General features: G+C 41.9%; 1 protein-coding gene across 4 annotated transcripts in view; it reads right to left on the reverse strand.

The window, feature by feature from the left end:
• Positions 1-27,826, reverse strand: part of cdc42bpb (CDC42 binding protein kinase beta (DMPK-like)) — a 198,209-nt gene that overhangs the window by 99,633 nt on the left and 70,750 nt on the right. For all 4 annotated transcript variants that reach the window (XM_073039719.1, XM_073039718.1, XM_073039717.1 and 1 more), the window contains exon 2: positions 15,431-15,522. In XM_073039719.1, the coding sequence (XP_072895820.1) occupies positions 15,431-15,522 (92 nt within the window). The remainder of the gene's footprint in view (positions 1-15,430; positions 15,523-27,826) is intronic.

Genomic DNA, 27,826 nt, shown 5'->3' on the forward strand with positions numbered 1-27,826 from the left:
AAGAGAATGAGTGACAGTCAGGAAAGGGGATAAAAGGATTAAGCAGCCAGTGCCGAGTACACCTGTGGCCACCCGATCCTCTACAACTATAACGCTTTACACACTGTTCCAGGGGATGACCTAGCAAAGGAAAGTTACAGCAGTCAGGTGTGTGGCACGGAATCTGGCTCTATGACTCAGAAGAGAAGGGGAGGGCGAGGAGAAGAGGCAAGCTGTGGTGATAGGGCATCCATTAGCTAAGGCAACAGGAAGGAGGTTCTGTAGACAATGGTAAGTTGCCCCCAGGTGTCAGGGTCTGGGATCTCAGATCGAGTCCTCAGCATTCTGAAGTGGAAGGGTGAGCAGCCAGAGGTCATGGTCCATGTAGGTAGGAAGTTTGATGAGGTTTTGCAAAGTGAGTTCTGGGAGTTAGATGCCAAGTTAAAGAACAGGACCTCCAGGGTTGAGATTTTAGGGTCATTATCCAGGCCATGTGCTAGTGAGGCCAGAAGAAGGAAGATCTAACATGTGGTGTAGGAGAGAGGGTATCACACTTTTGGATCGTTGGGTTTTTTTCCAGGGAAGGTGAGACCTATACAGAAGAGACAGTTTGCACCTGAACTAAAGGGGAACTAATGTCCTAGCAGAAAATTTGCCAGTGGTGCATGTGGGGTGGAGGGTGGGGGGAAAGAGGGTTTAAACTGGAATTGCAGGGGAATGGGAACCAGAGTGCCAAAACAGATAGAGGAGAGATTATGGAGACAGATGTTATTAAGACCTCAGACAAAGTTAGGAAGCAGAAGGTTGTGCACGGTGCAACTTTTATTGCAAGAAATACTGTAGGAAAGGCAGATGAGCTCAAGGCATGGATCGACACATGGAATTATGATATGGTAACCATTAGTGAGATGTAGTTGAGGAGGGGTTGGACTGGCAGCTCAATATTCCAGGGTTCCATTGTTTTAGATGTGACAAAGCAGGAGGGATTATAGGAGGAGGAGTGGCATTACTAGTCAGGGAAAATGTCACTGCAGTGATCTGTCAGGACAGTCTGAAGAACTCGTCTGGAACTGAGTGGAACTGAGAAATAAGAAAGGTATGACCATGTTAATGGAGCTATTACAGACCACCCAGCAGTCCCAGGAATTTAGAGGAACAAATTTGTAAAGAGATCGCAGACTAGTACAAGAAACATAAGGTTGTTATAGTAGGTGATTTTAAACTTACCACACATTGACTGGGACTCCCATACTGTAAAAGTACTAGATGTTATAAAGTTTGTCAAATGTGTTCAGGAAAGTCTTCTTAATCAGTATATAGAAGTCCCAAAGAGAGAGTGTGCGATACTTGATCTCCTATTAGGGAATAAGACAGAAATTTGTGCAGGGGGACACTTTGCATCTAATGATCATAACCCATTAGTTTCAAAGTAAATATGGGAAAAGATAGGTCTGGTCTGTAAGTTGAGATTATAAATTGGAGTAAAGCCAATTTTGATCGTATCAGAAAGGATATGGCAAGTGTGGATTGGGACAAGCTGTTCTCTGGGGTTACATTTGGTATAGGGGAGGCCTGCAAAAGTGAAATTTTGAGAGTACAAAGTTTAAATGTGCCTACCAGAATATAAGATAAAGATAACAGGCTGACGGAACCTTGGTTTTCAAGAGATATTGAGGCCTTAGTTAAGGACAAATAAAGGAGGTGTAGACAGGTAGGAACAAATGAGGTACTTATGGAGTATAAGAAATGCAAGAGAACACCTAAGAAAGAAATCAGGAAGGCTAAAAGAAGGCATATGGTTGCCCTATCAGACAAGTTAAAGGAGAATGGGTGCAATTTCCGAACCAGGCAGTGATGCATTTGCTCAGGATGCTCTCAATACAACCCCTGTAGAATGTGATGAGGATGGGGGGGTGGGAGATGGACTTTCCTCAGCCTTCACAAAAAGTAGACATGCTGCTGGGCTTTCTTTGCTATGGAGCTGGTGATGAGGGACCAGGTGAGATTCTCCGTCAGGTGAACACCAAAAAATTTGGTGCTCTTTACGATCTCTACCAAGGAGCTGTTGATGTTCAGCGGGGAGTGATCGCTACGTTCCCTCCTGAAGTCAACAACCATCTCTTTTGTTTTGTTCACATTAAGAGACAGGTTGTTGGCTCTGCACCAGTCCGTTAGCCACTGAACCTCCTCTCTATAAGCTGACTCGTCGTTCTTGCTGATGAGACCCACCATGGTCGTGTCATCGGCGAACTTGATGATATGGTTCGAGCTGTGTGTTGCAGCACAGTCGTGGGTCAGCAGAGTGAACAGCAGTGGACTGAGCACGCAGCCCTGGGGAGCCCCCGTGCTCAGTGTGATGGTGTTGGAGATGCTGCTCCCGATCCAGACTGACTGAGGTCTCCCAGTCAGGAAGTCTAGGATCCAGTTGCAGAGGGAGGTGTTCAGGCCCAGTAGGCTCAGTTTTCCAATCAGTTTCTGGGGGATGATTGTGTTGAATACTGAACTGAAGTCTATGAACAGCATCCGAACATATGTGTCTTTTTTGTCCAGGTGGGTTAGGGCCAGGTGGAAGGTGGGGGCAATGGCGTCATCTGTTGAGCGGTTGGGACGGTATGCAAACAGCAGGGAGTCCAGTGAGGGGGGCAGCAGGGTCTTGATATGCCTCATGACAAGCCTCTCGAAACACTTCATGATGATGGATGTAAGTGTAAGTAGTCACTTAGGCAGGACACCGAAGACTTCTTCGGCACGGGGACGATGGTGGCAGCCTTGAAACACGTTGGAATGGAGGTGCTGCTCAGGGAGATGTTGACGATGTCAGTGAGAACATCTGCTAGCTGGTCTGCACATCCTCTGAGCACTCTACCAGGGATGTTGTCTGGTCCAGCAGCCTTCCGTGGGTTGACCCTGCACAGGGTTCTTCTCCCGTCAGCCACGGAGAGGCACACGTAGGAGGGGTGGACTTCCTCGCCGCCACGTCATTTTCCGCCTCAAACCGGGCGTAGAAGTTATTCAGCGCATTTGGAAGGGAGGCATCACCTGCACAGTCAGGAGATGTTGTCTGTAATTGGTGATGTCCTGGATGCCCTTCCACATGCGCCGCGTGTCGCCGCTGTCCTGGAAGTGACTGTGGATTAGCTGGGCATGTGCATGCTTTGCCCCTCTGATGGCTTGGGACAGTTTGGCCCTTGCCGCCTGCTCTGAAGGCGGAGTCGCGGGACCTCAGCAGTGCACGCACCTCTGCGGTCATCCACGGCTTCTGGTTAGCATGTATAGCGATGGTCTTGGACAGAGTAACATCATCAATGCACTTTCTGATGTAGCTGGTCACTGATGCTGTGTACTCCTCTAAGTTGGTAGAGTTGCCATCGGTTGCAGCCTCCCTGAACATGTGCCAGTCAGTGTGCTCAAAGCAGTCTTGAAGAGCAGAGATAGCTCCTGCTGGCCAGGTTTTCACCTGCTTCTGAACTGGTCTGAAGCACCTGACGAGTGGTCTGTATGCTGGGATTAGCATAACAGATGTGGTCTGAGTATCTGAGGCGGGGGCGGGGCTCTGCCCGGTATGCGTCGGGGATGTTTGTGTAAACCAGGTCCAATGCGTTCTCCCCCCTCTTTGCAAAGTCCACATACTGATGGAATTTGGGGAGCAGTGACTTAAGGTTCGCGTGGTTAAAATCACCGGCAACAATAAACAGACCATCAGGGTATGCGCTCTGCAGTTCGCTAATAGCCCCGTACAGTTCACAGAGCGCCTCCTTAGTATTAGCGCTGGGGGGAATGTAGACACCGAATATAAGGACAGAGGTGAATTCCCGTGACAAATAAAATGGTCTGCATCGAACTGCCACAAACTCCACTAGCGATGAGCAGTGTCTGGAAACCAGCACAGAGTTCTTACACCATTCCGTGTTGATGTAAACACACAAGCCACCCCCGCGAGCCTTACCGCAGACAGCTGCATCTCTGTCCAAACAAAACAAAGCTAGCCCGTCTAGCTGGATGGCAGCGTCCAATATCCCATCAGTAAGCCATGTCTCTGTGAAGACAAACACGGAGCAAACTCTGTACTCCTGCCGAGTATTACGTTGGAGTCGGATGTAGTCCATTTTATTGCCCGGGGAGCGGACGTTGGAGAGCAGAATGGATGGGAGAGCCGGCCGGCTGGGGTTTGCTTTTAGCCTGGCACGGACCCCTCCCCGTTTGCCTCGTTTCTGCTTCCTCGCCCATCGCTTTCGATGTCTCCACCTCCGGCTCCCAGCGTCAGGCAAGTCTGAGGAATGTAGGCCCATTCCCCTCAGCAAGCCGACGTTGCGTAATTCAGCCAGCAGATCTTTGTGAAGGTTTGTTTTTGGACAATCTCTGTATTGTAATAGTGTCTGGCGATGGTAGATAGCCGCTCTGTTATCCATGTGCCCTAATCGAAAATTGTGTATCAAACTTAAAATAGAAAATTAAATTAAAGTAACACCAGGTCTGAAAGGCCGCTGCTGCCGTGCCGCGTCACCTCATGGGATATAGTAAGGGATGTAAGTAAACCAGGAAATTGCAGGATGGTGAGCCTGACCTCAGTAGTGGGAAGCTATTGTAAGTTTTTCTAAGAGACTGGATATGTGGGTATTTGGATAGACATGGACTGATTAGGGATAGTCAGCATGGCTTTTTATGTGGTAAGTCATGTCTAATCATTATTATATAGAGTTTTTCGAGTACGTTACCAGAAAAGTTGATGAAGCAAGGCAATGATGTTATCTATGTGGACTTCAACAAGGAATGTGACAATGTCCTCCATAGGAGGTTGATCAAGTTCAAAACGAGATGGTAAATTTGAATAGAAATTGCTTTGCGGGACAAGCCAGAGAGTGACAGTAGATAGTTGCCTCTCTGACTGGAAGCCATGTGGTGTGTCACATGGATCAGTGCTGGGACTATTGTTGTTCGTCTTCTGCTTCAGTGATCTGGACGATAATTTGGTTAACTGCATCAGAAAATCTGTGGATTGCACCGAGATTGGGGGTGTGCACTAGACAATGAGGTAGATTATCAGAGCTTGCAGCAGGATCTAGACCAGCAGGAAAAATGGCAGATAGAATTTAATGCAGACAAATGCAAGGTGTTGCACTTCAGTAGGGCCAGCCAGGGTAGGTCTTACACAGTGCATGGTAGGGCACAGAGGAATGCGGTAGAACAAAGGGATCTTGGAATACAGGTCTATAATTCATTGAAAGTGGTATTACAGGTAGATAGGGCTGTAAAGAAAGTTTTTGCACATTGGCCTTCAATAATCAAAGTTTTGAGTACAGGAGATGGGATGTTATGTTGAAATTGTGCAAGGCATTGGTGAGACCTAATTTCAAGTATTGTGTGCAATGTTTGTTTACCTATCTGCAGGAAGGACGTAAATAAAGTTGAAAGAGTACATAGAAAATTTACAAGGATATTGCCAGGACTGGAGAACCCGAGTTATAAGGAAAGACTGAATAGGTTCGGACTTTATTCATTGGAATGTAGAAGATTTGAGGGGGATTTGATATATTTATACAAATTATGATGGATATAGACAGGGTGAATGCAAGCAGGCTTTTTTCACTGATGTTGGATGGGACTACAACTGGAGACATGTCTGGGTTAAAAGTGAAAGGTGAAATGTTTAAGGTGAGCATGAGGAGAAACTTCTTCACTCAAGACAGTCATGAAGAGTATGGAATGAGCTGCCGGTTCAAATGGTGCATGCGAGTTTGATTTCAAAATTTAAAAGTAGTTTAAATAGCTACATGGATGGCAGGGATATGAAGGGCTATGTTCTAGTTGTAGGTCGATGGGAATAGGTAGTTTAAATGATTCAGCATGGACTAAATGGGCCAAAGGGCCTGTTTCTTTGCTGTACTTTTCTTCCACTCTAAATAGTACCAGATGCAGAAAAACACTGCATAAAGGAAAGTACATTCCACAAATGAAGTAGATATTGCTGATTAAACAGAAGCTGAAGTTGAACCCTACTACACAATGTTTTGTAATGCACTACAGCAATCAATGAAGGCAATAGAAAACACAACATCCAACTTTGATTGCCATTTAACAAAAACTCATTGCAGGAAAGAATCATAAGACTGATTCCTAACAAAAGATTTGAGGGGGCCCTTTTAAAGATAAGGAGGTAAGTGAAGAAGACAAATTTAAGCATCCAAAATTAAGAGAATGGAAAATTTAAATAATGCAGATCTGCAACAGTAAATTTAGAACCATTGAGAAATTCTTCTCAACAATGATGTTTGGAACAATTTTCTAGATGGAGATGGGAAGCAAATTTTAATTATTAAAGGAAGAATTAGATGACATAGTAAGTGGTCTTCAGGATCTTTCTCAACTGATAAATTTTGTTGAATGATCTTTCTCATCTATAACAATGTTACCTGGAACAAAATAGTGATTTGATAAATCAAGACTGAAAAATTCAAATTAGAAATACCTTTGTAGAATGTCACAAATTTTTAATTTGTTGGAATATTTTAAAACAGTTTAAACTAATTACTCTCCTCTCTAGATACAATTGACAATATTATTTGCCTGCTTAAGGTAGTAGATTGTTCAATTTACTCTTTGCCACAGTTTTGCAGCATCTCCCATTGGCTAGAATTGAGATTCCAATGCCAGCAGCATGTCCATATCTAACAATTCAAACGGGGGGGGGGGGGGGGGGGGGGGGAGAAAGGAGGTGTGGACTGGCTTCCTTCTTCACTAATCAGCAAATTCCAAGAGGGCTATTAAAAGTGGACCTATCACAATTGCCTACAAACCCTGACCCAATGCAATGCAGATGCTCTAGCAACATCTTGTATCCTCATCCTGCTGTGGCAACATCTCGCTGCCAAATCCAATCGTGCATATAATTAGTCTCAGCGGACCCAGTTTTATTTAGAAACTATTTTTGTGTTCTCTCCTGTAGTTTATTGATTTCTCATCTTATTTTGCCCCTTCCTCCATCCATATGATCCATTTTCAACCTCTTGTTTGTTCCACTTTTTCCTAGTATTCTACCTCTTTTTCTCTTCTCCACTTGCCAATTTTACTCCTTCCTCCAGTTTCCTATCCCTCAAGACTTCTTCATAGACTATTTTGAATTTCCATCAACTTTATTTCAGCCCCAGTCCAATGCAATTCTGCACAAGATATTCAAGGGTACCACAGTCATACATAGTCAATGAACTGCATGAGTGTACAATGCCTGAATAAACTATGCAAAGGCAATCAAACACTGCCTATTTCATGTACCATCACGGAAGATGCATTATAAATAAAGATCACTAGCTCTGAGTAGGATTAAAGGAGTCAGAAAGAGGAAATGAAGGAAAAACTGGAGCTCTGCCTCACTTTATTCCAAGATAGCAACACTTCATACTGTGAAGGTATAAATGAAAAGCTAATCAATTTTCTATCCTTTTCTTAATCCTACCTTCAGGTTTTAAATCAACAAGGTTTTCTGAAACTTCGCATGTCTGAAAGACAATAACTTTTTTTATTAAAATAATTATCTTACCTTGTGTATATTTATTTGGGATGCTCCTAATTAACCATTTATATTAAAGTGAGCATTAATTTTACAATATTTCAGTTGTGATTGAGCTACCATTTTATAAAGGTATATTATCACTCCCTTTTTCTTGGTTCTATCAGAAAATGCAAGATATAGTTTATTATTTTTAAACCCTTTTCAACAAATTAAACATTATTTTCCTTCTCTCCAATCCTGTATTTTAGAATTGTGTTGTCAGTTTACTTCCCCTTTTCTCATTCCTGCCACCAAAAATACAATTCTCAGAATTAAATGTCATCTGCTCTCTATCTGCCCAGCTTATCCATCTGTATATATGCCCTTGAAATTTATTACCCATCCTCCTCTCTATTGTTTTTGACCATCTGCCAATTTGGAAATTGTACCCTGTTCTCCCAAGACCTAATTATTAATATACATTAACCAGTGATTCCAGGGGAATTCCCACCAATTCAAATAAAAAAACCTCTTTCACTACTACTGCATTTCTTGTTACTTAACCACTTTACATCAGGATGCTCTTTATTGACTGCAGTTTGCCATTCAATACCATCATCCCCTCAAGACTAATCAATAAGTTCCAAGACCTTTGCCTCAATACCTCCATGAGCAATTGCATCTTCAATTTCCTCACTTACTGACCCAGTCAGTTTTGATTGGCAACAACATCTCTACAATCTCCATCAGGCACTTGAGCCAAAGGGGATAAACTTCACTCGCCCTATCATTGAAATGTTCCCACAACCAACTGACTCACTTTCAAGGACTCTTTGTCTTATGTTCTCGATATTTATTGCTTATTTATTATTTCTTTTTTTTTCGCATTTGCAGTTTGTTGTCTTCTGCACTCTCACTAAACGCCCAAGTTGGCCAGTCTTTCATTGATTCTGTTATGATTTATTGAATATGCCCCTCCACAATCTGGAGCAACACACTGAGATCCTGTGGAGGCTTGCGTGTTTCAAGGATTTCAGCTGGCAATGCCAATTCAGGGCCATCCATGTTGGAATAGCTGCGGACAAGATGCCAGATGAAGATTGATCTAACTGAGCTCCCAAATGGAATGACGTGCTTCTGCCCCTCCCAGGCCACACTTCCTCATATGAAGCATTAGAAGTGTGAAGAGAAAAACACCTGCCATATGAAACAACAACAACACTGAGTATGCCCACAAGCAAATGAATGTCAGGGTTGTATCTGGTGACATTTACAGGTTTCCCCAGCAATCTGAAGGTAGAGCGTTCCTATGAAACCATTAGCAAACCGTTTCATAGAAACGCTCTACCTTCGGACTGCGGGGGAATTTTTATATGGGAAAAATTTTTGAGCATTCCCAGACCCAAAAAAAACCTACCAAATCATACCAAATAACACATAAAACCTAAAATAACACTAACATATAGTAAAAGCAGGAATGATATGATAAATATACAGCCAATATAGAGTAGACTCTCACATGGTGGATTGGATAGAGGACTACTTGACAGATAGACCTCAGTATGTGCGGTTGGGAGACTGTAGGTCTGACACGGTGGTCAGCAGCACAGGAGCGCCACAGGGGACCGTGCTCTCTCCAGTCCTGTTCACCCTGTACACATCAGACTTCCAATATAACTCGGAGTCCTGCCATGTGCAGAAGTTCGCTGATGACACGGCCATAGTGGGGTGTGTCAGGAATGGACAGGAGGAGGAGTATAGGAAACTGATACAGGACTTTGTGATATGGTGCAACTCAAACTACCTGCGTCTCAATATCACCAAGACCAAGGAGATGGTGGTGGACTTTAGGAGATCTAGGCCTCATATGGAGCCAGTGATCATTAATGGAGAATGTGTGGAGCAGGTTAAGACCTACAAGTATCTGGGAGTACAGTTAGACGAGAAGCTAGACTGGACTGCCAACACAGATGCCTTGTGCAGGAAGGCACAGAGTCGACTGTACTTCCTTAGAAGGTTGGCGTCATTCAATGTCTGTAGTGAGATGCTGAAGATGTTCTATAGGTCAGTTGTGGAGAGCGCCCTCTTCTTTGTGGTGGCGTGTTGGGGAGGCAGCATTAAGAAGAGGGACGCCTCACGTCTTAATAAGCTGGTAAGGAAGGCGGGCTCTGTCGTGGGCAAAGCACTGGAGAGTTTAACATCGGTAGCTGAGCGAAGGGCGCTGAGTAGGCTACGGTCAATTATGGAAAACCCTGAACATCCTCTGCATAGCACCATCCAGAGGCAGAGAAGCAGTTTCAGCGACAGGTTGCTATCGATGCAATGCTCCTCAGACAGGATGAAGAGGTCAATACTCCCCAATGCCATTAGGCTTTACAATTCAACCGCCAGGAGTAAGATATGTTAAAGTGCCGGGGTTGATTGTATTTAATGTATTTAAGTAAACTACTTAAGAACTTTTTAAAAGCTATTATTAATGCTTTTTGAGAGAGTGATTTAGAGGCATATCATATTTTTACTGAGTTAAGTATTGTACGTAATTAGTTTTGCTACAAGTGTATGGGACATTGGAAAAAATGTTGAATTTCCCCATGGGGATGAATAAAGTATCTATCTATCTATCTATCTAGAAATATTGCATGTACGGTATAGTTTCACTTACCAGAATCAGGAAGACAGCGAGCCAAAATTGATTTGGAGAGAAAAAAAAATCAGCACGTACACACATACATACGCACATACGTATGCACATACACGCATGTGCAAACAACTGCCCGCACAAAGTTTCACGGTCATTGTAGTCTTTCTTGGGGTAAACACATGTATAAAGCGGGCGTCTTTTTTTCATAAAAGCGAAAATCCTCTTTGGTTAGCGAAAACAGGTACTAATGTAGGTCCTTCATAACAGCGAGTTGTCGTAAAGCAAACATTTGAAAAACGGGGGACACCTGTATTTACTTTGATAATAAATTTACTTTGAACTTTATACTTTTACTCTATGACCTTCAACCTTAATGACAAACCTATTACATTGCATCGTATAGCCTTTTAAGTACAAATCAACTGCATTCCCTTCATCAACCTCTGATCTTTCATCAAAAAAAAACTCCCATGTTGCTTCCTCTAATCAATTCATGCTCATACCTGAGACTACAAATTTGTGCCTAATTATTATTTCTGGAAATCTCCCCACCACTAAGGTTAAACTGACTGCTCTGTAGTTTCCCAGTTTAGCTTATACATTTTTAAAGCTCTGCAGTCAGGTATAATCACTGAATTCAAAGATGTTGGAAAGATTACGACCAGAAGCACTGAATTTCTTCAGCAAGCATGGAAGCATCACATTTATATCACCAAGTACATCTACCCTTTCTAATATCTCCAATTTACCAATTTCAACCCACCCAAAAATCTCAATTATATCGTTTGCCAAGACAGCACTAATTTTCACCAAGTAAGCATTTAGTACATCAGCCATGCCCTTTTTGTACTCTGATCTCCTCTTATAACCCTTTTCCTGTTTACATGCCTGTAAAATATTTTCAGATTCTTTGTTTTATGCTTGCTTTCAGACTTTTCTCATGTCTGCTAATCAGTGATCATTTTCTTTTTTTTTTAAACTTTCCCCACTGGACTTAATATTCAGCCAAATTTTTGGTTGTGTTAATAACATGGTACGTCATGTTTGTTTGTTGCTTTACCCTCTCTTTTTGATCATGCATGGTAAATATCAATCAGTTCCCATATCCTTCTCCCTTGTGGGAACATAACTCGACTGTGGCTGACATTCTTTAAAGGCTTCCTATTGTTTAAATATATTTTTAGTCTGTTAAGCTTTGTATTCAACATACCTTGGCTGGATCTGTTTCTATCCGACTGAAACTGGTTCTATTCCAATTAACTATTAATGGTAACAAACTTAATGGCTAATGACCACTAAAGCAGCTGTTCCTAGTCCCCAGCAATGGCTCCACTTGCCATGCTGGCTGGGGTACTGGCTTAGTCCCATATTTTAATAGCAAGTGAGCTGAGATATGTGATGCTGCCACTCAACAACATCCTTCACATGCAGCCTTCCTGCAATGAGACATAGGCAAAAAAATTAAGTTCAAGTTTAATTGTAATTCAACCATAGAGGTGTATACAACTGAATGCAACTGTATTCCTCTAGGGACAAAGTGAAAACACAGTATATACATCACACAGTCGCACCTCGCAACAGCAAATACAGTCACAACAAATAATATTAGCACAAGTCCCTAAGTGGCATGGTGTGAATATTGATGGCGCACAGGATGTTGGCCTGGAGACACAATTCTGCAAGAACAAATAAGCAGCAGTTTCCCATCTTACACTGGTTCAGCAGACGAAGGTGAGTCATCCTGTCTTGTAGTGCATCAGTCACTGTCAATCCAGCTTGTCTTCCAGGAAGCGAACAATGTAGAGCAGCACCAACAGGAAGGGCCAGTCCCCAACCCAGCACAGATTCCAGTGCACCCACTGCGCTTGTTATCTCCCAAATCATGTACCCCTGGGTGGCTGTAACAGGCAATGCCATGGCATGAGGGCCTGGTCCGCAGAACAGTTGAGGTCACACAACTCCCCCGCCGGTCTGACAATAAATCGGACTTGCAGTATTTTATATTACCAAAGTCTGAAAGGGTTTTGTGATCACAAGTAAAACATTTAAGACACACATTTGTTGGACCCAGAGAGCCACTGGTGAGATATTTCAGAATGGTTCTAGTGATGAGGATTTTAGTATTGTGGGATGAGAGAATATGAGGTTTTCTTTAGTGTAGAAATTGTTAAAAGGATCTGGTTGAGGTTTTCAAAATCATGAATATAAGAAAAACCGGTTACAGTAGAGAAGGTCTAGTTAACAGAGGCCACAGATTCAAGATGTATAAGCAAAAGGACTAAAAGAAAAAATTTAAAATACAAGTTAAACTCAATTTGCACTGCCAATAAAGAGAGGTTGGAGGCACCTTAAATGGTAGAATTCAAAAAGTTGAAAAGGAAAATAGCTACAGTACTTCGTGTGGGTAAACAGCAAGGGATTAAATGGCAGTACTACACTGCACAATTGGATGATTCTACATTACTTTACAGGCTCATCTTTTTTACTCTACTGCTGTATTATATTCCACATAATAAAATCTCTTACTTATATGAAGCCACATATTGTTTTTGCACCATTTAATAATCTGGAATAATTATATTTCCAGCAAATACAGTAAATTTCTTTTAATCTCATCTGGTAACTACAGCACCTCTAAGAGAATTGCATGTACAAATATGACTTTTTTGATATTCTTAAAGATTCTATAAATAAACTTAAAATAATAAATATTAATGTTATTTTTATTGCATTTTTAATTTTATCTCTTAACTGCTATTGTGATCACTAATCTTTCAATTGTCATTGTGATTTTAAAACAGCTGACACATGATGAGGTGGCACAGTGCTGTTTCCTCACAGCTGCAGAAACCTTGATTCAGTCCTGCCCTCAACTTTCCTCTGTGCAATGTTTGCACATTTCCCTTGTGGCTATGTAGGATCCACCCCAAATCCCCTATCCCCACAACCACCCACATGTTCCAGTTCCCTTCCTCATACTAAAGATATGCTGGTTAGTACGTTAATTGGTTGTTAAACACAAATAAATCTTAATATTGTATTTACAGATTTATTAATGGTTCACAGTCCATGACTATTATCAATTAGTCATCATACTTCTCATTATAATGCACAGTAGTAGAGGTCACTAATGATCTGCCCTTTGTTACAACAATGCCTATTAAGGAAGAATCTAACAAATTATGAAATGCATTCCTCTTGGTTCTCAGAAAGGCTGTTAGTTCTCCACCCCATTTCAGGAAACACAAACTACATTAAATGATTCTGAACTCAAGCCAGTCCTACTAAGAAATGGTTTTTATCTAATTCCAGCACAAAAAAATGGAGAGAAAACCTCTAAAAATATCTTTCCCAATATAGTACTATTATTTCACTACAATTTTAAATGCTGTAATCTCAATCAAGTTATCCAGTGTTTTACTCAAGGAATCTAGTTCCTGTACAGTCTAAATTAATCAAAGTGGCAATTATGGAAGCCAATTGTATTAATGCTTTTTTATTTCACAAAGTAAGTAGAACTGAATGTTATGACCACTTATAGAGAAAGAAGGGATGTTGTGGGGAGGATGCTTGAACAATCTACTTGAAACCTCATATTTTAAGGTCAAGTGGTTTAAAAAAAAGCACACATATGGTTACTTACAATAAGTTAGGTACTTCATCACAGACTGCATCTGCAAACTCCCAGCTGATTTTTAAAATCCTAACCCGTGTTTTTAAATTGCTCCATGGCATCATCCCTTATTAGATCTGTAATTTTTTCCAGCTTTATGCATCTGAAATATCTTCAACTTCTGCAATTCTGAGTTTGAATCACCCCTGAACTTAAGACTGTCAGGCCTTCAGCTGTCTGGGCTCCAAGCTCTGGAATTCTCTCCCTAAACCTTTCTTTCTCAGCTCAATACAGTGTAACCTTGCTATCTTGTTTTATTAAGCTTCCTGAATTTATCATGAGTGCTACTATTTTCCACAAGACCATAATTAAATTATTTTCATTTATAATATGGTCATTAAAATTGTTCCTGACAAGCATGTTATATCAAGGCTTCACTGTAATTTTCTTTCCTTCTTTAAGACAGTCCCTAAATCTTACTGATCTTATCAAGCTTCTTACATCTGCTTTAGGTCATCCATATTTGACTCAATTAAATATTATTTTTTAGCACTGCCATAAGACATTTTGCTGTGTTCAAAGCACTTCCTCAGGGCAAATAGTGGTAACTTTTGATAATGTGGTAATTACATTGGTTTAACACTAAAAAGATATCATGTGCATGAAAACAAGATTAAATCTCCAAAATTATACAGAGAATCAGTCAATAATTATAAGCCAAAATTAAGGACTATAAAAATGATCACAATCCACATTTTGATTATGAAACCTCTTTTTACTGGGTGTCTCTGGAAATGTGGCTCATCAGCTCCTCGCGAACAGCCACTGGACTCCGCGGTGAGAAACCCAATTTTCTCAGGCTCCGTAGGTCGATGGTGTATATGATTTTGGTCCTGCCAAACCCGTGAGGTTGCGATGTCTCACCCACCCAAACCCCAGTTTGTGTGAATACTGTGTGATTTACTGCTCCCCTGCAATTGCCCATCAGCAAGAAATAACAGATCATACACTGCATACAATTCTAAATAAAGAATATTTATGAATATTAACTTAACCAAAGAGTAATAGAAAAAAAACAAAAAAGGCCCATTATAATTAAACAAACATACACATAAATTGGAGCTCATCTTGAAGTTTCCTGTAACTCACGCACTGGACCCTTGGTCTACATGAAAGCACACACCACCTTCTAAACGTTGCTCGAAACCCATCTCCAACAAACGGGCTCTCCCATGGGAGTACTGGTCCTTCCTCTTTGAAGCCATTCATCTGCACATATCACTTTGGACAACAGGGATGGAATCCTCAGCCATCTTTCCCTCCTGTCTTCTCTCAGCTCCCACCAAAAAGACCTCGATCCACACCAGTGACTCTCACAAAAGCTGCTCCCCCAGCATTCTCTAGAACCTTTTCCCAATTTCACCATCCTGACTGGCTGACACCACATTCCTAAGCTGAACAAAGCCCCGCATCTCAGTTAAAACCCAAACAGGCCAAAAGCAGAACAGACTGCTCTTACAGAACTGCTAAAATTAATTACCTATACATAACAGTAAAAATCTTAACCAGGGCATTACAGCTCATTTTTGTGAAGAACATCAAATTACATATTTGTAAATGGTTTATTAATATCTTAGAAGAGAAACTTCCAAAAGTAGTAGAATATCAGGAAAAAATCGATTACTATTAGATGCAGTTGTTGAATGCTCACCTCACCAAATGCCCCTCTGCCAATGACTTTCAGCATTTCAAAGTCATCTCGATGTAGCCGCAGTTCCTTTACAGTAGAAGTAAATGGTTTTGCTGGAAAGATCAAAAATGAAAGAATTAGATGGGTTGCCAACATCAAATATCAGTTTCATAAATTCAGGTACAACACTGAAATGTAAATAATATAGACACGTTAAGTAAAAGGCCAAAAAGATGGCAGAATATGGATTGTTTTTAATTGATTGAAATACAGTGCAGATCCTGCCCTTCCAGCCCTTCGAGCCATGCCACCCAGCAAATCCCAATTTAACTCTAGCCTAATCACAGGACAATTTACAATGACCAATTAAAGTCTTTGGATTATGGAAGGAAGCCACAGCACCTAGAGGAATCCCCTGCAATCACTGGGAGAATGGACAGGCAGTGGCGGGAAATGAACCCATGTCGCCTGTACTATAAGGCTAACCACTACGCTACCGTGCCAACCCATTGTATTAATAGGGAGATATTTTTAAATGGTGACAAACTTGTGAATTTGAGTTTAAAGATGGAAACTATGCTTTAGTCATGAAACTCAGAAGATAACATACAAATAGTAGATGATTCTTAATTGCAAGACAGCTTGAGCATCAAGGTACAGAAATTAATCTGCAATATACAGAGATTTGGTGAGACTATACTGTACTTAGAATACAGAGCAACCCCACATTGGTCTTCAAGGCAGTATAAATATACTAAACTAATTTGGGAGAGAGCTGGTTATCAAATCAGTAGATACTGTATGGAATTTAGAATGTAAATAAGTGATCATAAAATTCAAGATTCTGAAAGACTGATGAGGTAGATTATGAGAGGCTGTTTTCTTAAACCAAGTGGACATAATCTTAGGATAAAGTCTCAACCAAGATGAGAACAAATTTGTTTAGTTAAAAAGTTGTTAAGACCCAGGAATTCCCTATTCCAAAAAGCTCTGAATGTACACTGAATATAATCAGGACTGTGACTTGTGGAGTTCTGAAGACAGAAGCAAGGGCTATGGAGATTAGGTGGTAAATAGATAAGGTGCAGGAACTGTCATGAGCTTAATGAATGTCTAAGCAAGATCAAAGATTTATAGGCTTACTCCTATAATTAAACCAACGTTCAAAATCCTGTTTTGCCACACCCAGTCCCTTCAAATAATTTGCAAACTTTAGGTTATTAAAACAGTTATTGCACATATGAAATGATGTTTTAAATATAGGTTTACATAGATTTAAGATGTAATATTAACATTTTGTGCCAAGGTCCACCATACATACACAATTGTATCTAATGCTAAAAAATAAAACTACATATAAAATAATACACTCCCAATTTTCCACAGGACATCTACTTCGTGAAATAAAAACCAAGTAATGGTCAAATAGATTTATTCTAGCTGGAGGTCTGTGATTAGAGGTGCTCCGCAAAGATCTGCATTTGTATCTCTGCTGTTTGTGATGTATACAAATGACCTGGATGAAAATGTACATGAGCGAATTAGTAAGTTTGCAGATGATACAAAGATTGGTGGTGTTGTGGATAAGCATAGAAGACTGGCAAAGAATATAGCAGGATATAGATCAGTTGTAGATATATGAGGAGAAATGGCAGATTGAGTTTAACCCAGCCAAATGTGAAGTGTCGCGCCTTGGTCGGTCAAATATAAAGAGACAAAGCACAGTTAAGGGCAAGACCCTTAATTGCGTTTAGGGTACAAGTTCATAGGTCCCTGGATTAGAAGGCATGTACTATAATGAGAGGCTGCATAAAGCTTGTTGTTTCTGGAGTAGTGCAAGGCTGAGAGGAGATCCAATAGAGATTTAGAAGATTATGAGAGGCACAGATAGAATGGACAGCATCTTTCTCCCCAGGGTTGAAATGTCTCATTCCAGAAGGCATGCACTTAAGGTGAGAGGGGGTAATTTTAAAGGAGATGTTAAAGGCAAGTTTTATATATATATATATACATACACACACACACGCACGCATGCAGAGAGTGGTGGGTCATTGGAATGTGCTGCCTGGTGGTAGAAGCAGATACATTATGGACATCATCTAAGCATAAGGGAGTTGTTTAGTTGGCCATTTTATTACTAATTTATTTAGTTTAGCACATTATGGGCCGAAGGGCCTGTTACTGTGCTATACTGTTCTATGTTCTATTGCTTTAATTCCAATTAACTAGTAAAGTAGTAACAGTGCTTAAAAACTCAACTTTTGAAACTTAAATAGTTAATGTACCAGCTGCATACAGAAAAATACACAGGAATGGATGTTCAGAAACCAAAAAAACAGACAACTTTCCCAAACAGAATTCAGTAGTTTGAGCTATTAGGTTTTCCTCATAAGCAGAAAGACATCTAGGTCTTCCATGCATGTAAAGTCAAGTAGAGAAGCTCCTAACTTACTCACAGGTATGAAACAGAATTAACTAATTCACTTAACTTCTCCATTCTATTCAGAGACCACTTGTGGAGTTCCATTCTGTTAAGATTTCCAATGTTTACTCTGGGAAACGGGCTCTCAAAGACCCCAGTGATAAGACAGTGGAGGTGAAATGCAGGCAACTACCCTTTGCAAAATTATGTAACTTTTGTAAGTGTTGGCTGATGACCCTGGAGCTGCCATAAGGGCACTGCTGGAGGTATGGCAGGCAGCAATGCCAAGCAGGAAACATCTTCCTGTAAATCTGTTGGCTGGTCTGATTCTTAGGGAAAGTAATTTTCTTTTTAATTTTTTAATCGATTTCAAAGTTGAAAGTACATTTATTATCAAAATACATATATGTCATGAGGTAGTAGATAGTGGCTCCATATGTCACTACTACAGGGTGTGACGACCCTGCCTTACGCGAGTCCTGGGCTCAGCGGGATCCGGCTGACAGTACCCGGTATGGGCCCCTATCTAGGGTTACGGATCCCACTGCCTTGTGGGTATCTTCGGGAGAAGAGAAAGCTAAGGAGTAAACCCTACACAAATCCAGAGTGGAGCCCCTAAGGTAGTACGCCACCTCCCGGCAGCTCCTGCAGCCAAGCTGATGCCAAATGTACCGCTTCGCATTCCTTTGGACCACATCTACGAAGCTGAGAGGGGGATTTTGATGTCTGGGCAGCCCAGGATCTCCATATTCATCGCCAGATCTGCGCCCCAGAAACAGGCGCATTCATTGTCTACTTAGACAGACGGAGCCATTACATTTATGTCATTATACACTACCCTGAAATTCATTTTTGTGGGCATTCACAGTAACTACAAAGAACAAAGACAGACAAACAACCAATATGCAAATACAAGAGCGAAAAAAAGCCAAAATAATAAAAATAAATAAATAGATAGATAGATAATAAACATCAAGAACAAGTGTTATAGGGTCATTGAAAGTGAGTCCATAGATTGTGGAACCAGTTCTGTGTTGAGTTTGAGTTATCTCCTCTGGTTCAAGAGCTTAAAGGTTGAGGGGAAATAACTGTTCCTGAACCTGGTGACATGGGGCCTGAAGATCCTGTAGTTCCTGTTCCTGGTGGTAGCAGCAAGAGAGCATGGCCTAGGTGGTTGGGGTCCTTGAAAATAGATGCTGCTTTCCTGTGACAGCACTCCTTCTAGATGTGCTATGGTGGGGAGGACTTTACCTGTGATGGACTGGGCTATATCCACTACTTTTTGTAGCTTTTCCATTCAAGGGCATTGTTGTTTCCATACTAGGCTGTGATGAGACCAGAGTATATTTTCCAAAGTGCGCCTATAGAAGCTTGTCAAAGTCTTAGATGTCATGCCAAATCTTAGTAAACTTTTACAGAGAAGAGGTGGAAGAGCTTGAGGCCTGGTGCCCACCGACAAATGACCTCTTCATTAATATCAACAAGATAAAACAGATGATTATCAACTTTAGGAGAACTCACACCACTCCCAACCCCTCCACATCATTAGCACAGCAGTGTAAATGGCGAGCACTTTCAAACTTCTGGGAGTGCACATTTCGTACAACCTCTCATGGTTCCAGAATACATCCTACACAATCAAAAAAGCTCACCAATGCCTTTTCTTTCTGGGGTTGTTGAAGAGATCTAGACTATGCACATCTGTACTCATGTCAATCTACAGATTCACAGTAGAGAGTATCCTAACAAACTGCATCACTGCACTGCAGCAGACAGGAAGTAGCTAAAACTGTTCAGTGCATCACTAACACCAGTCTACCTGCCATCGAGGACATGTATACAGAAGGGTGCTAGAAAAGGGTCAGTAACACCATAAATGATTCTACCTACTCTGCTCATGACTTGTTTGTCCCACTCCCATCAGGGTAATATCCACCCTGGGACCACCACACTCAAAAACAATTACTTTCCCCTTGCAGTAAGGCTGATCAATACTTTCACCCACTAACCCACCTCTCCACAGCCCCAACCACCACTACTTTATCATTTTCTGTCAGTCACCTTATGCACAGACACTCCTGTGTCTAGCATCACTTTATGGACATACAATCAATCTACGTATACAAGCTGTCTTACATACTGTATTAATATTTACTGTTTTTTTTTAAAAAAAAATTTTTATTAGTTTTTCAAAACATTTTACAAAATTAAAAACCCCAAATCCCAATGAGGAGCATTAATACAGTGCAAGATTAAGCATACAATAACAATATGCTACAAAGGAAGAGAATTTAACAAAAAAAGCAACTAAATTAAAGACAAGTGAGCTTAGCGTCCTCCCCAAGCCCCACAACACAAGAAAAAAACAACAACTCCAGACCAACCACCACACAGTATAAAGAGTATAAGTCCGGACAGTCAAACTCCCAGACTGTGAATACACTTATCAACAGAGGATAATAATGCCTACTACCAGAAAAAAAAAGGGAGCTGAAAGCAAGGGACTGAAAAGAAAAAAAAAAGAAAAAAAAACAAAACAACCCTAGTCAAGAGGAAGGTTATGAAAGTACTCGATAAAAGGTCCCCCCGAATTAAGAACCGATTGAATAGCTAAGGCAGATTTAGTAGGTGATCTGGTAACAGAGGACGATTGGTCCAGTTTAGGATCCAATCAACAGTTGAAATCACCACCCAATATAAGAGAGTATGAGGAAAAGTAGTGAGGAAAAAAACCGTTCAAAAAAGTTAACATCATCAAAGTTGGGGGCATACAGGTTTGCTAGTGCAACTTTAGTGTTATATAGTTTACCAGAAACAATAATAAAACGGCCATTTGTATCAGATATTTTATTATGGAGTTCAAAAGGAATATTTGAATTAATAAGAATGGAAACTCCCCTAGCTTTAGCGGCAAAGGATGAATGAAAATGCTGACCCGCCCACTTTGACAGAAGCCGGGAGTTATCAAAACAACAAATATGAGTTTCTTGAAGGAAAGCAATGTCAGCTTTGAGTTGTTTGATATGTGAGAATACCTTCCTCCTTTTAACAGGGTGGTTCAGTCCCTTTACATTCCAGCTCACGAATTTAAGTGCACTAGCCATTATCAATTACTAATGCATAAAAGGCAGCAGGCATATAAAAAGTCAAGCAGTACAATAGCAGTCTGGGAGCAGAGATGTAAACATAGATTCGTAAGGTCAAAATATAAAAACATGTCCTAAGCAATAAAGAGATGTTGGAACTGGAAAATCCACCCCACCCGCACAACCCAAAACTAGACGGCTACCAAAACAAGTAGCTAGCTCTACCAAAAAAATTAACCCAAATACAACTTCCAGATCTGTGTCATTAACAACATTTCCGTATAAATATTATAGCAAATAATAACTAGTTTATGCACTAGAAAACATAACTACAGATTAGAACACCTTCTGCAGAAATATACAACTTAATACAGAGAAAATCGGAAGAAAACCAAAACTAACCTACCCGCGAAACATTATAGAAGAATAAAGTAAGAGAAAGGGAAAAAAAAGGTAAGAAGGAAAAAGAAAAAAAAGAGGAAGGGGAAAGTTATAAATTCAAGACGAGTGTTTATCAACCATTTACAGAGAAGGGAGAAAAAAATTCAGAGATTAGAAAAAAGGGGTGAAGAAAAGAAAAAGATAAAATAAATAAATATTTAAAACAAAGGAAAAATAAATCAGCAGTTGAACTGTGAACCGACAAACAGGGAGGCCTTCACTAAAGACTTCGAACCTCCAAAACAAGTTAGAATTAGTTGCAGAACTCTGTAGGTAAAGTTATACAAGAATAAAAATAGATTACACACACACCAAATCCCGGGAGAGACTGTCAACGGCCCTTAAAGTTTCAATGAATAATGTCCGAGTGATTCAAGTGAATTCCGAGTCCAGAGAAAGTAATTTTACTACGAGGAGTACTTATCCACCATTTTATGAGGTCCGATCAGATTCCGAAGATGGCTGGATAGCTGGAAGACTTGCCACAAACGCTTCGGCTTCCTTCGCTGATTTGAACCACTTATATTTCCCGGTATTAAGCTTGATTCGTAGATCAGCAGGGTTACGAAGGGAAGGTTTGAAACCACGATCAAAAAGCACTTTCATTGCACCTTTAAACTCAGCGCGCATCTTTAAGGTCTGGGGTGCAAAATCTTCCACAAAGCGAATGGTTGTATCCTTGAAGGGAAGCGACCCCCTGCGACGCGCCTCTACGATCAGACTGTGTTTTACCTGGTATTGATGGAAACACAAGATTACTGGTCGCGGGCGAGAGCCCAGAATTCCGGGGGGAACGTAAACTCTGTGTGCCCATTCGAGCTCGGGCGGCTTCGGAAGCAAATCTTTCCCGAATAACTCACCGAGAAACTCGGCGAAAAACTTCACGGTTGATCCCTTTTCAGTCGCCTCTGGTAATCCCAGAATTCTGATGTTACAGCGTCTGCTATGATTTTCGAGATCCACCATTTTGGAAAGAAGTTTGTTAGATTTTTCCTCTCAGCTGGAACAGAGAGTCTCCAAGTATCGAACACGACTTTCTAAATCTTCAGAAGTCGAATCGATGCGAGATAAGTGTTCAGCATGTTTGTCCACTTTATTGTTGATCCGATCCAGTTTGTCTTCTAACTGTTTGACAGAGGTTTTAAATTCCTTTAAGATTTCGTCTTGGAGCTTTCCAAGCGCAACCAGCTCCGACGGGGTCATGGCTTCTTTTCCCCCGGGTTTAGAACTCTTGCTAGACATTGTAAGTTAGATATATTCACAGGCAAGTGAGAGATACCGAAATAATTCCTAACTAAGGTTTAAAAAATGGAGACATTTAGTGCAAAGGTAGTGACAGTAACGGAACAAAAGTTTGGAGCAGCTAAACAATCGCCATCTTACCGGAAGTCCAATATTTACTGTTTTTTAAAATTGTTATTGAGGTCTTTATCTTATTTTTTTGCTGTATCAGATCTGGAATAACAATTATTTCATTCTGCTTTACATTTGTGTACTAGAAATAACATTAAATCTTGAATGCCTTCCTAATATATTATTAAATTATAAAATATTAACGACTTGGATGAGAGTGCTGGTAATATTACATTTGCAAGTGACACAAAAATTGGTGGTACGGTGAACAGCGAAGAAGATTGCCTGAAGTTTATAACAGGAAAGCCTTTAACTGGTATGGGTTCAAAGTGATGCATTTTGGCAATTTAAACCAGGCCAGAACATACGCAGTAAATGGCAGATATTGAGTGTTTCTGAACAGTAAGACAGTAAGGTACAAGTACATATTTCCCTGAAAGTGATGACAGAATTGGATAGGGTGGTGAGGAAGGTAAATAGCACGCTTGTCTTCATCAGTCAAGGCATTGAGTGTTGGAGTTGGGAAAGCATCCAACAGTTGTTCAAATCATTGGTAGGCTGCACTTGGATAATTGTCTGCCATTCTGGTTGCCATGGTTTAGGAAGTGGGTGATTAAGCTAGGGAGGGTGTGGAAAAGATTCACAGGAATGTTGCTGGTTCTGAAGGCTTGACTGAATAGACTGGCGCTCTTATTCCCTGGAGTGAAGACTCTTGACAAGTGACTTGACATTTTTTTTTATTAAAAGGGGCTCAAAAGGGTAGATAGTGACAGTCTTTTTCCCCAGCATAGGTAAGGATGAAATCAGGTAAGTGGGATTAACACAAATGTGGTGGGCTGAAGGGTCTGTTTCCATGCTTTAGACATTGTGAGTCACTTGAACCTTAGTGACTGGAGTTTCCAGACCTTGGGAAACTTAGCTTCTGGCAGCAAGTAATTAAGGCTAAATCTAGCCTACTTGTTGGCCAACAGGCTCAGGAATGCTCCTTGCAAGTTCATGAATGCCAGTGCATTTTTATAAAGTTAGCTGTTTCTTCTTGACTCTCAAAGAATAAACATTTCCACTTTCCTATGTTAGGAAGCTGTGTATACTTCCTCCCTTTCATAGTGTCGTACTGCAGGGAAAAAGATCCTTTGACTCGCCATATTGACCATTAATTAGCTATCAAATCTAATCCCATGTACCAGCACTTGGCTTTGTTCTTTGCTGTAGCAATTCAAGTGCTCATCTCAAAGTGGCTTAAGTTTTATAAGAATTCTTGCTTCTACCACTTAATCAGGCAGTGTATTCCAGTTACAGCACCCTATGGAATAAATAAAATCTTCTCAAGATCCCCTCTAGATCTCTTTTTTCCTTACCATTAACCTATGTCTTCAAGCCTCCTTTTATCTACTATCTATGCCATTCAGGTTTGTGTGTAACAGTTAGGTCCATCTTTGGCCTCCACTGTTCCAAGAGAAACAAAGCTAGCCTATCCATTTTCTCCTCATAAGTGGAAAAAGCCCATACTCGTCAACCTTCTGGCGAATCTCCTCTACATCCTCTCCAGTACAATTATGTCCTTTCTAAAGTGTGTTGACCAGAACTACAGAGTGACCTAGCTATGACCTAATCAAATAAACTCCTGCCCTTACACCCAGAGGGTGGTGAATCTATGGAATTTGTTGCTACGGGCAGCAGTGGAGGCCAAGTCATTGGATGTACTTAAGGCAGAGATTGATAGGTATCTGTGTAAACACGAGGAAATCTGCAGACGCTGGAAATTCAAACAACACACACAAAATGCTGGTGGAACACAGCAGGCCAGGCAGCATCTATAGGGAGAAGCACTGTCGATATTTCGGGCCGAGACCCTTCGTCAAGACTAACCGAAAGGAAATATAATAAGAGATTTGAAAGTAGTGTGGGGAGGGGGAAATGCAAAATGATAGAAGACTGGAGGGGGTGGGATGAAGCTAAGAGCTGGAAAGGTGATTGGCGAAAGTGATACAGAGCTGGAGAAGGGAAAGGATCATGGGACGGGAGGCCTCGGGAGAAAGAAAGGAGGGAGGGGAAAACAGAGGGAGATGGAGAACAGGCAAACAACTAAATATGTCAGGGATGGGGTAAGAAGGGGAGGAGTGGCATTAACAGAAGTTAGAGAAGTCAATGTTCATGCCATCAGGTTGGAGGCTACCCAACCGGTATATAAGGTGTTGTTCCTCCAACCTGAGTTTGGATTCATTTTGACAATAGAGGAGGCCATGGATAGGCATATCAGAATGGGAATGGGATGTGGAATTAAAATCTGTGGCCACTGGGAGATCCTGCTTTTTCTGGCGGACCGAGCGTAGGTGTTCAGCGAAATGGTCTCCCAGTCTGCGTTGGGTCTCACCAATATATAAAAGGCCACACCAGGAGCACCGGACTCAGTATACCACACCAGCCGACTCACAGGTGAAGTGTTGCCTCACCTGGAAGGACTGTCTGGGGCCCTGAATGGTGGTGAGGGAGGAAGTGTAAGGGCAGGTGTAGCGCTTGTTCCGTTTACAAGGATAAGTGCCAGGAGGGAGATCGGTGGGAAGGGATGGGGGGGGGGGGGGGGTCAAGTGGACAAGGGAGTCGCATAGGGAGCGATCCCTGAGAAAAGCAGAAGGGGGGGGGGGGAGGGAAAAATGTGCTTGGCAGTGGGATCTCGTTGGAAGTGGCGGAAGTTACGGAGAATTATACGTTGGACCTGGAGGCTGGTGGGGTGGTAGGTAAGGACAAGGGGAACCCTATCCCGAGTGGGGTGGCGGGTAGATGGGGTGAGGGCAGATGTGCAGGAAATGGGAGAGATGCGTTTGAGAGCAGAGTTGATGGTGGACGAAGGGAAGTCCCTTTGTTTAAAAAAGGAAGACATCTCCTTCGTCCTGGAATGAAAAGCCTCATCCTGAGAGCAGATGCGGCGGAGACGGAGGAATTGGCAACCTCATTAACTTTGCCTCCAACTTTCATCCTACCCTCAAATTCACCTGGTCCATTTCCGACACCTCCCTCCCCTTTCTTGATCTTTCTGTCTCCATCTCTGGAGACAGCCTATCTACTGATATCTACTATAAGCCTACAGACTCTCACAGCTACCTGGACTATTCCTCTTCCCACCCTGTCTCTTGCAAAAATGCTATCCCCTTCTCACAATTCCTCCATCTCCGCCGCATCTGCTCTCAGGATGAGGCTTTTCATTCCAGGATGAAGGAGATGTCTTCTTTTTTTAAACAAAGGGACTTCCCTTCGTCCACCATCAACTCTGCTCTCAAACGCATCTCTCCCATTTCCTGCCCATTTTCCTTGCCCTTAGTAATGCCCTTGATGCCCCGCCATATATGCCAGAGATCATTATCAGACAAGCATTCCTGATTTTTGTTTTGAGTGAAGGGGGTCTCAGCCCTCTTGATGCCCACGGTGAGGGTTCTCCTGGCTACTCTGTCACCAGACTTGAAGGCAGCATCCTGGGCTTTTAGTAAGGAGCACACCTCAGCAGTCAGCCAGTTTCTGACTGGGCTGCGAGATGACCCATTGTGGTACCAATGTCATCCACACACTTACTGATATAGCCGGTGACAGATGAGGCATACTCCTTAAGGCCCCTGTCTTCTCCTATGTGACACCCTTCTTGAACATCTGATAGTTAGTTATTCAAATCAATCCTGAAGCATAGAGATTGCCTCATTAGGCCATACAGTGATGGTCCTCTTGACTGTTCGCTCCATTTTCAGCAGCAATCAGTATGCCAGGATTAACATTATGGAGATGTGGTCAGAGAGACCAAGATGAAGGTATGGGCTGGCTTTGTAAGAACCTTGCCTGTTTGTATAAACACAGTTGAGTCCGCTTGCTCCCCTAGTGGCCATAGTGACACATTTTGGTGGAATTTGGATAAAATATCCTGTAGGTTAATGTGATTGAAGTTTCCTACAATGATGAAGAAACCGTTCGGATGCTTGTTTTGTTGAGAACTGATAATACTGTAAAGCTCTCCCAGTGTGTCCTTGCCATTAACACTCCTGGGGTATGTGAACAGCAGTGATGAACACAACAGGAAACTCCCTGAGCAGGTAATATGGCTGCATTTAATTGTAAGATGTTGAATTGCCCCAGAACAGTGACTGCTAACTAGAGATGAGTTTGTGCACCAACCTTGGTTAATGTACACATAGATTCCACCACCTATGGATTTCCCCAAAAGGGAGTTTTTATTTGTGTGGAACAGAGTCAGCCCTTGTCCACTCATCCCCCCCATCCCTTCCCACCGATCTCCCTCCTGGCACTTATCCTTGTAAGCGAAACAAGTGCTACACCTGCCCTTACACTTCTTCCCTCACCACCGTTCAGGGCCCCAGACAGTCCTTCCAGGTGAGGCGACACTTCACCTGTGAGTCGGCTGGTGTGGTATACTGCGTCCAGTGCTCCCGGTGTGGCCTTTTATATATTGGTGAGACCCAACGCAGACTGGGAGACCGTTTTGCTGACCACCTACGCTCAGTCAGCCAGAGAAAGCAGGATCTCCCAGTGGCCACACATTTTAATTCCACGTCCCATTCGCATTCTGATATGTCTATCCATGGCCTTCTCTACTGTCAAGATGAATCCACACTCAGGTTGGAGGAACAACACCTTATATACTGGCTGGGTAGCCTCCAACCTGATGGCATGAACATTGACTTCTCTAACTTCCGTTAATGCCCCTCTTCCCCTTCTTACCCCATCCCTGACATATTTAGTTGTTTGATCTTTTTTCTCTCTCTCTGCTCATCACCCTGCCTGTTCTCCATCTACCTCTGGTGCTCCCCTCCCCCTTTCTTTCTCCCGAGGCCTCCCGTCCCATGATCCTTTCCCTTCTCCAGTTCTGTATCACTTTCGCCAATCACTTTTCCAGCTCTTAGCTTCACCCCACCCTCTCCAGTCTTCTCCTATCATTTCGCATTTCCCCCTCCCCCCACTACTTTCAAATCTCTTACTATCTCTCCTTTCAGTTAGTCCTGACGAAGGGTCTCAGCCCAAAACGTCGACAGTGCTTCTCCCTATAGATGCTGCCTGGCCTGCTGTGTTCCACCAGCATTTTGTGTGTGTTGTTTGAATGTCCAGCATCTGCAG

Source organism: Hemitrygon akajei, chromosome 3 (assembly GCF_048418815.1).
Source record: "Hemitrygon akajei chromosome 3, sHemAka1.3, whole genome shotgun sequence".
Taxonomy (NCBI): domain Eukaryota; kingdom Metazoa; phylum Chordata; class Chondrichthyes; order Myliobatiformes; family Dasyatidae; genus Hemitrygon; species Hemitrygon akajei.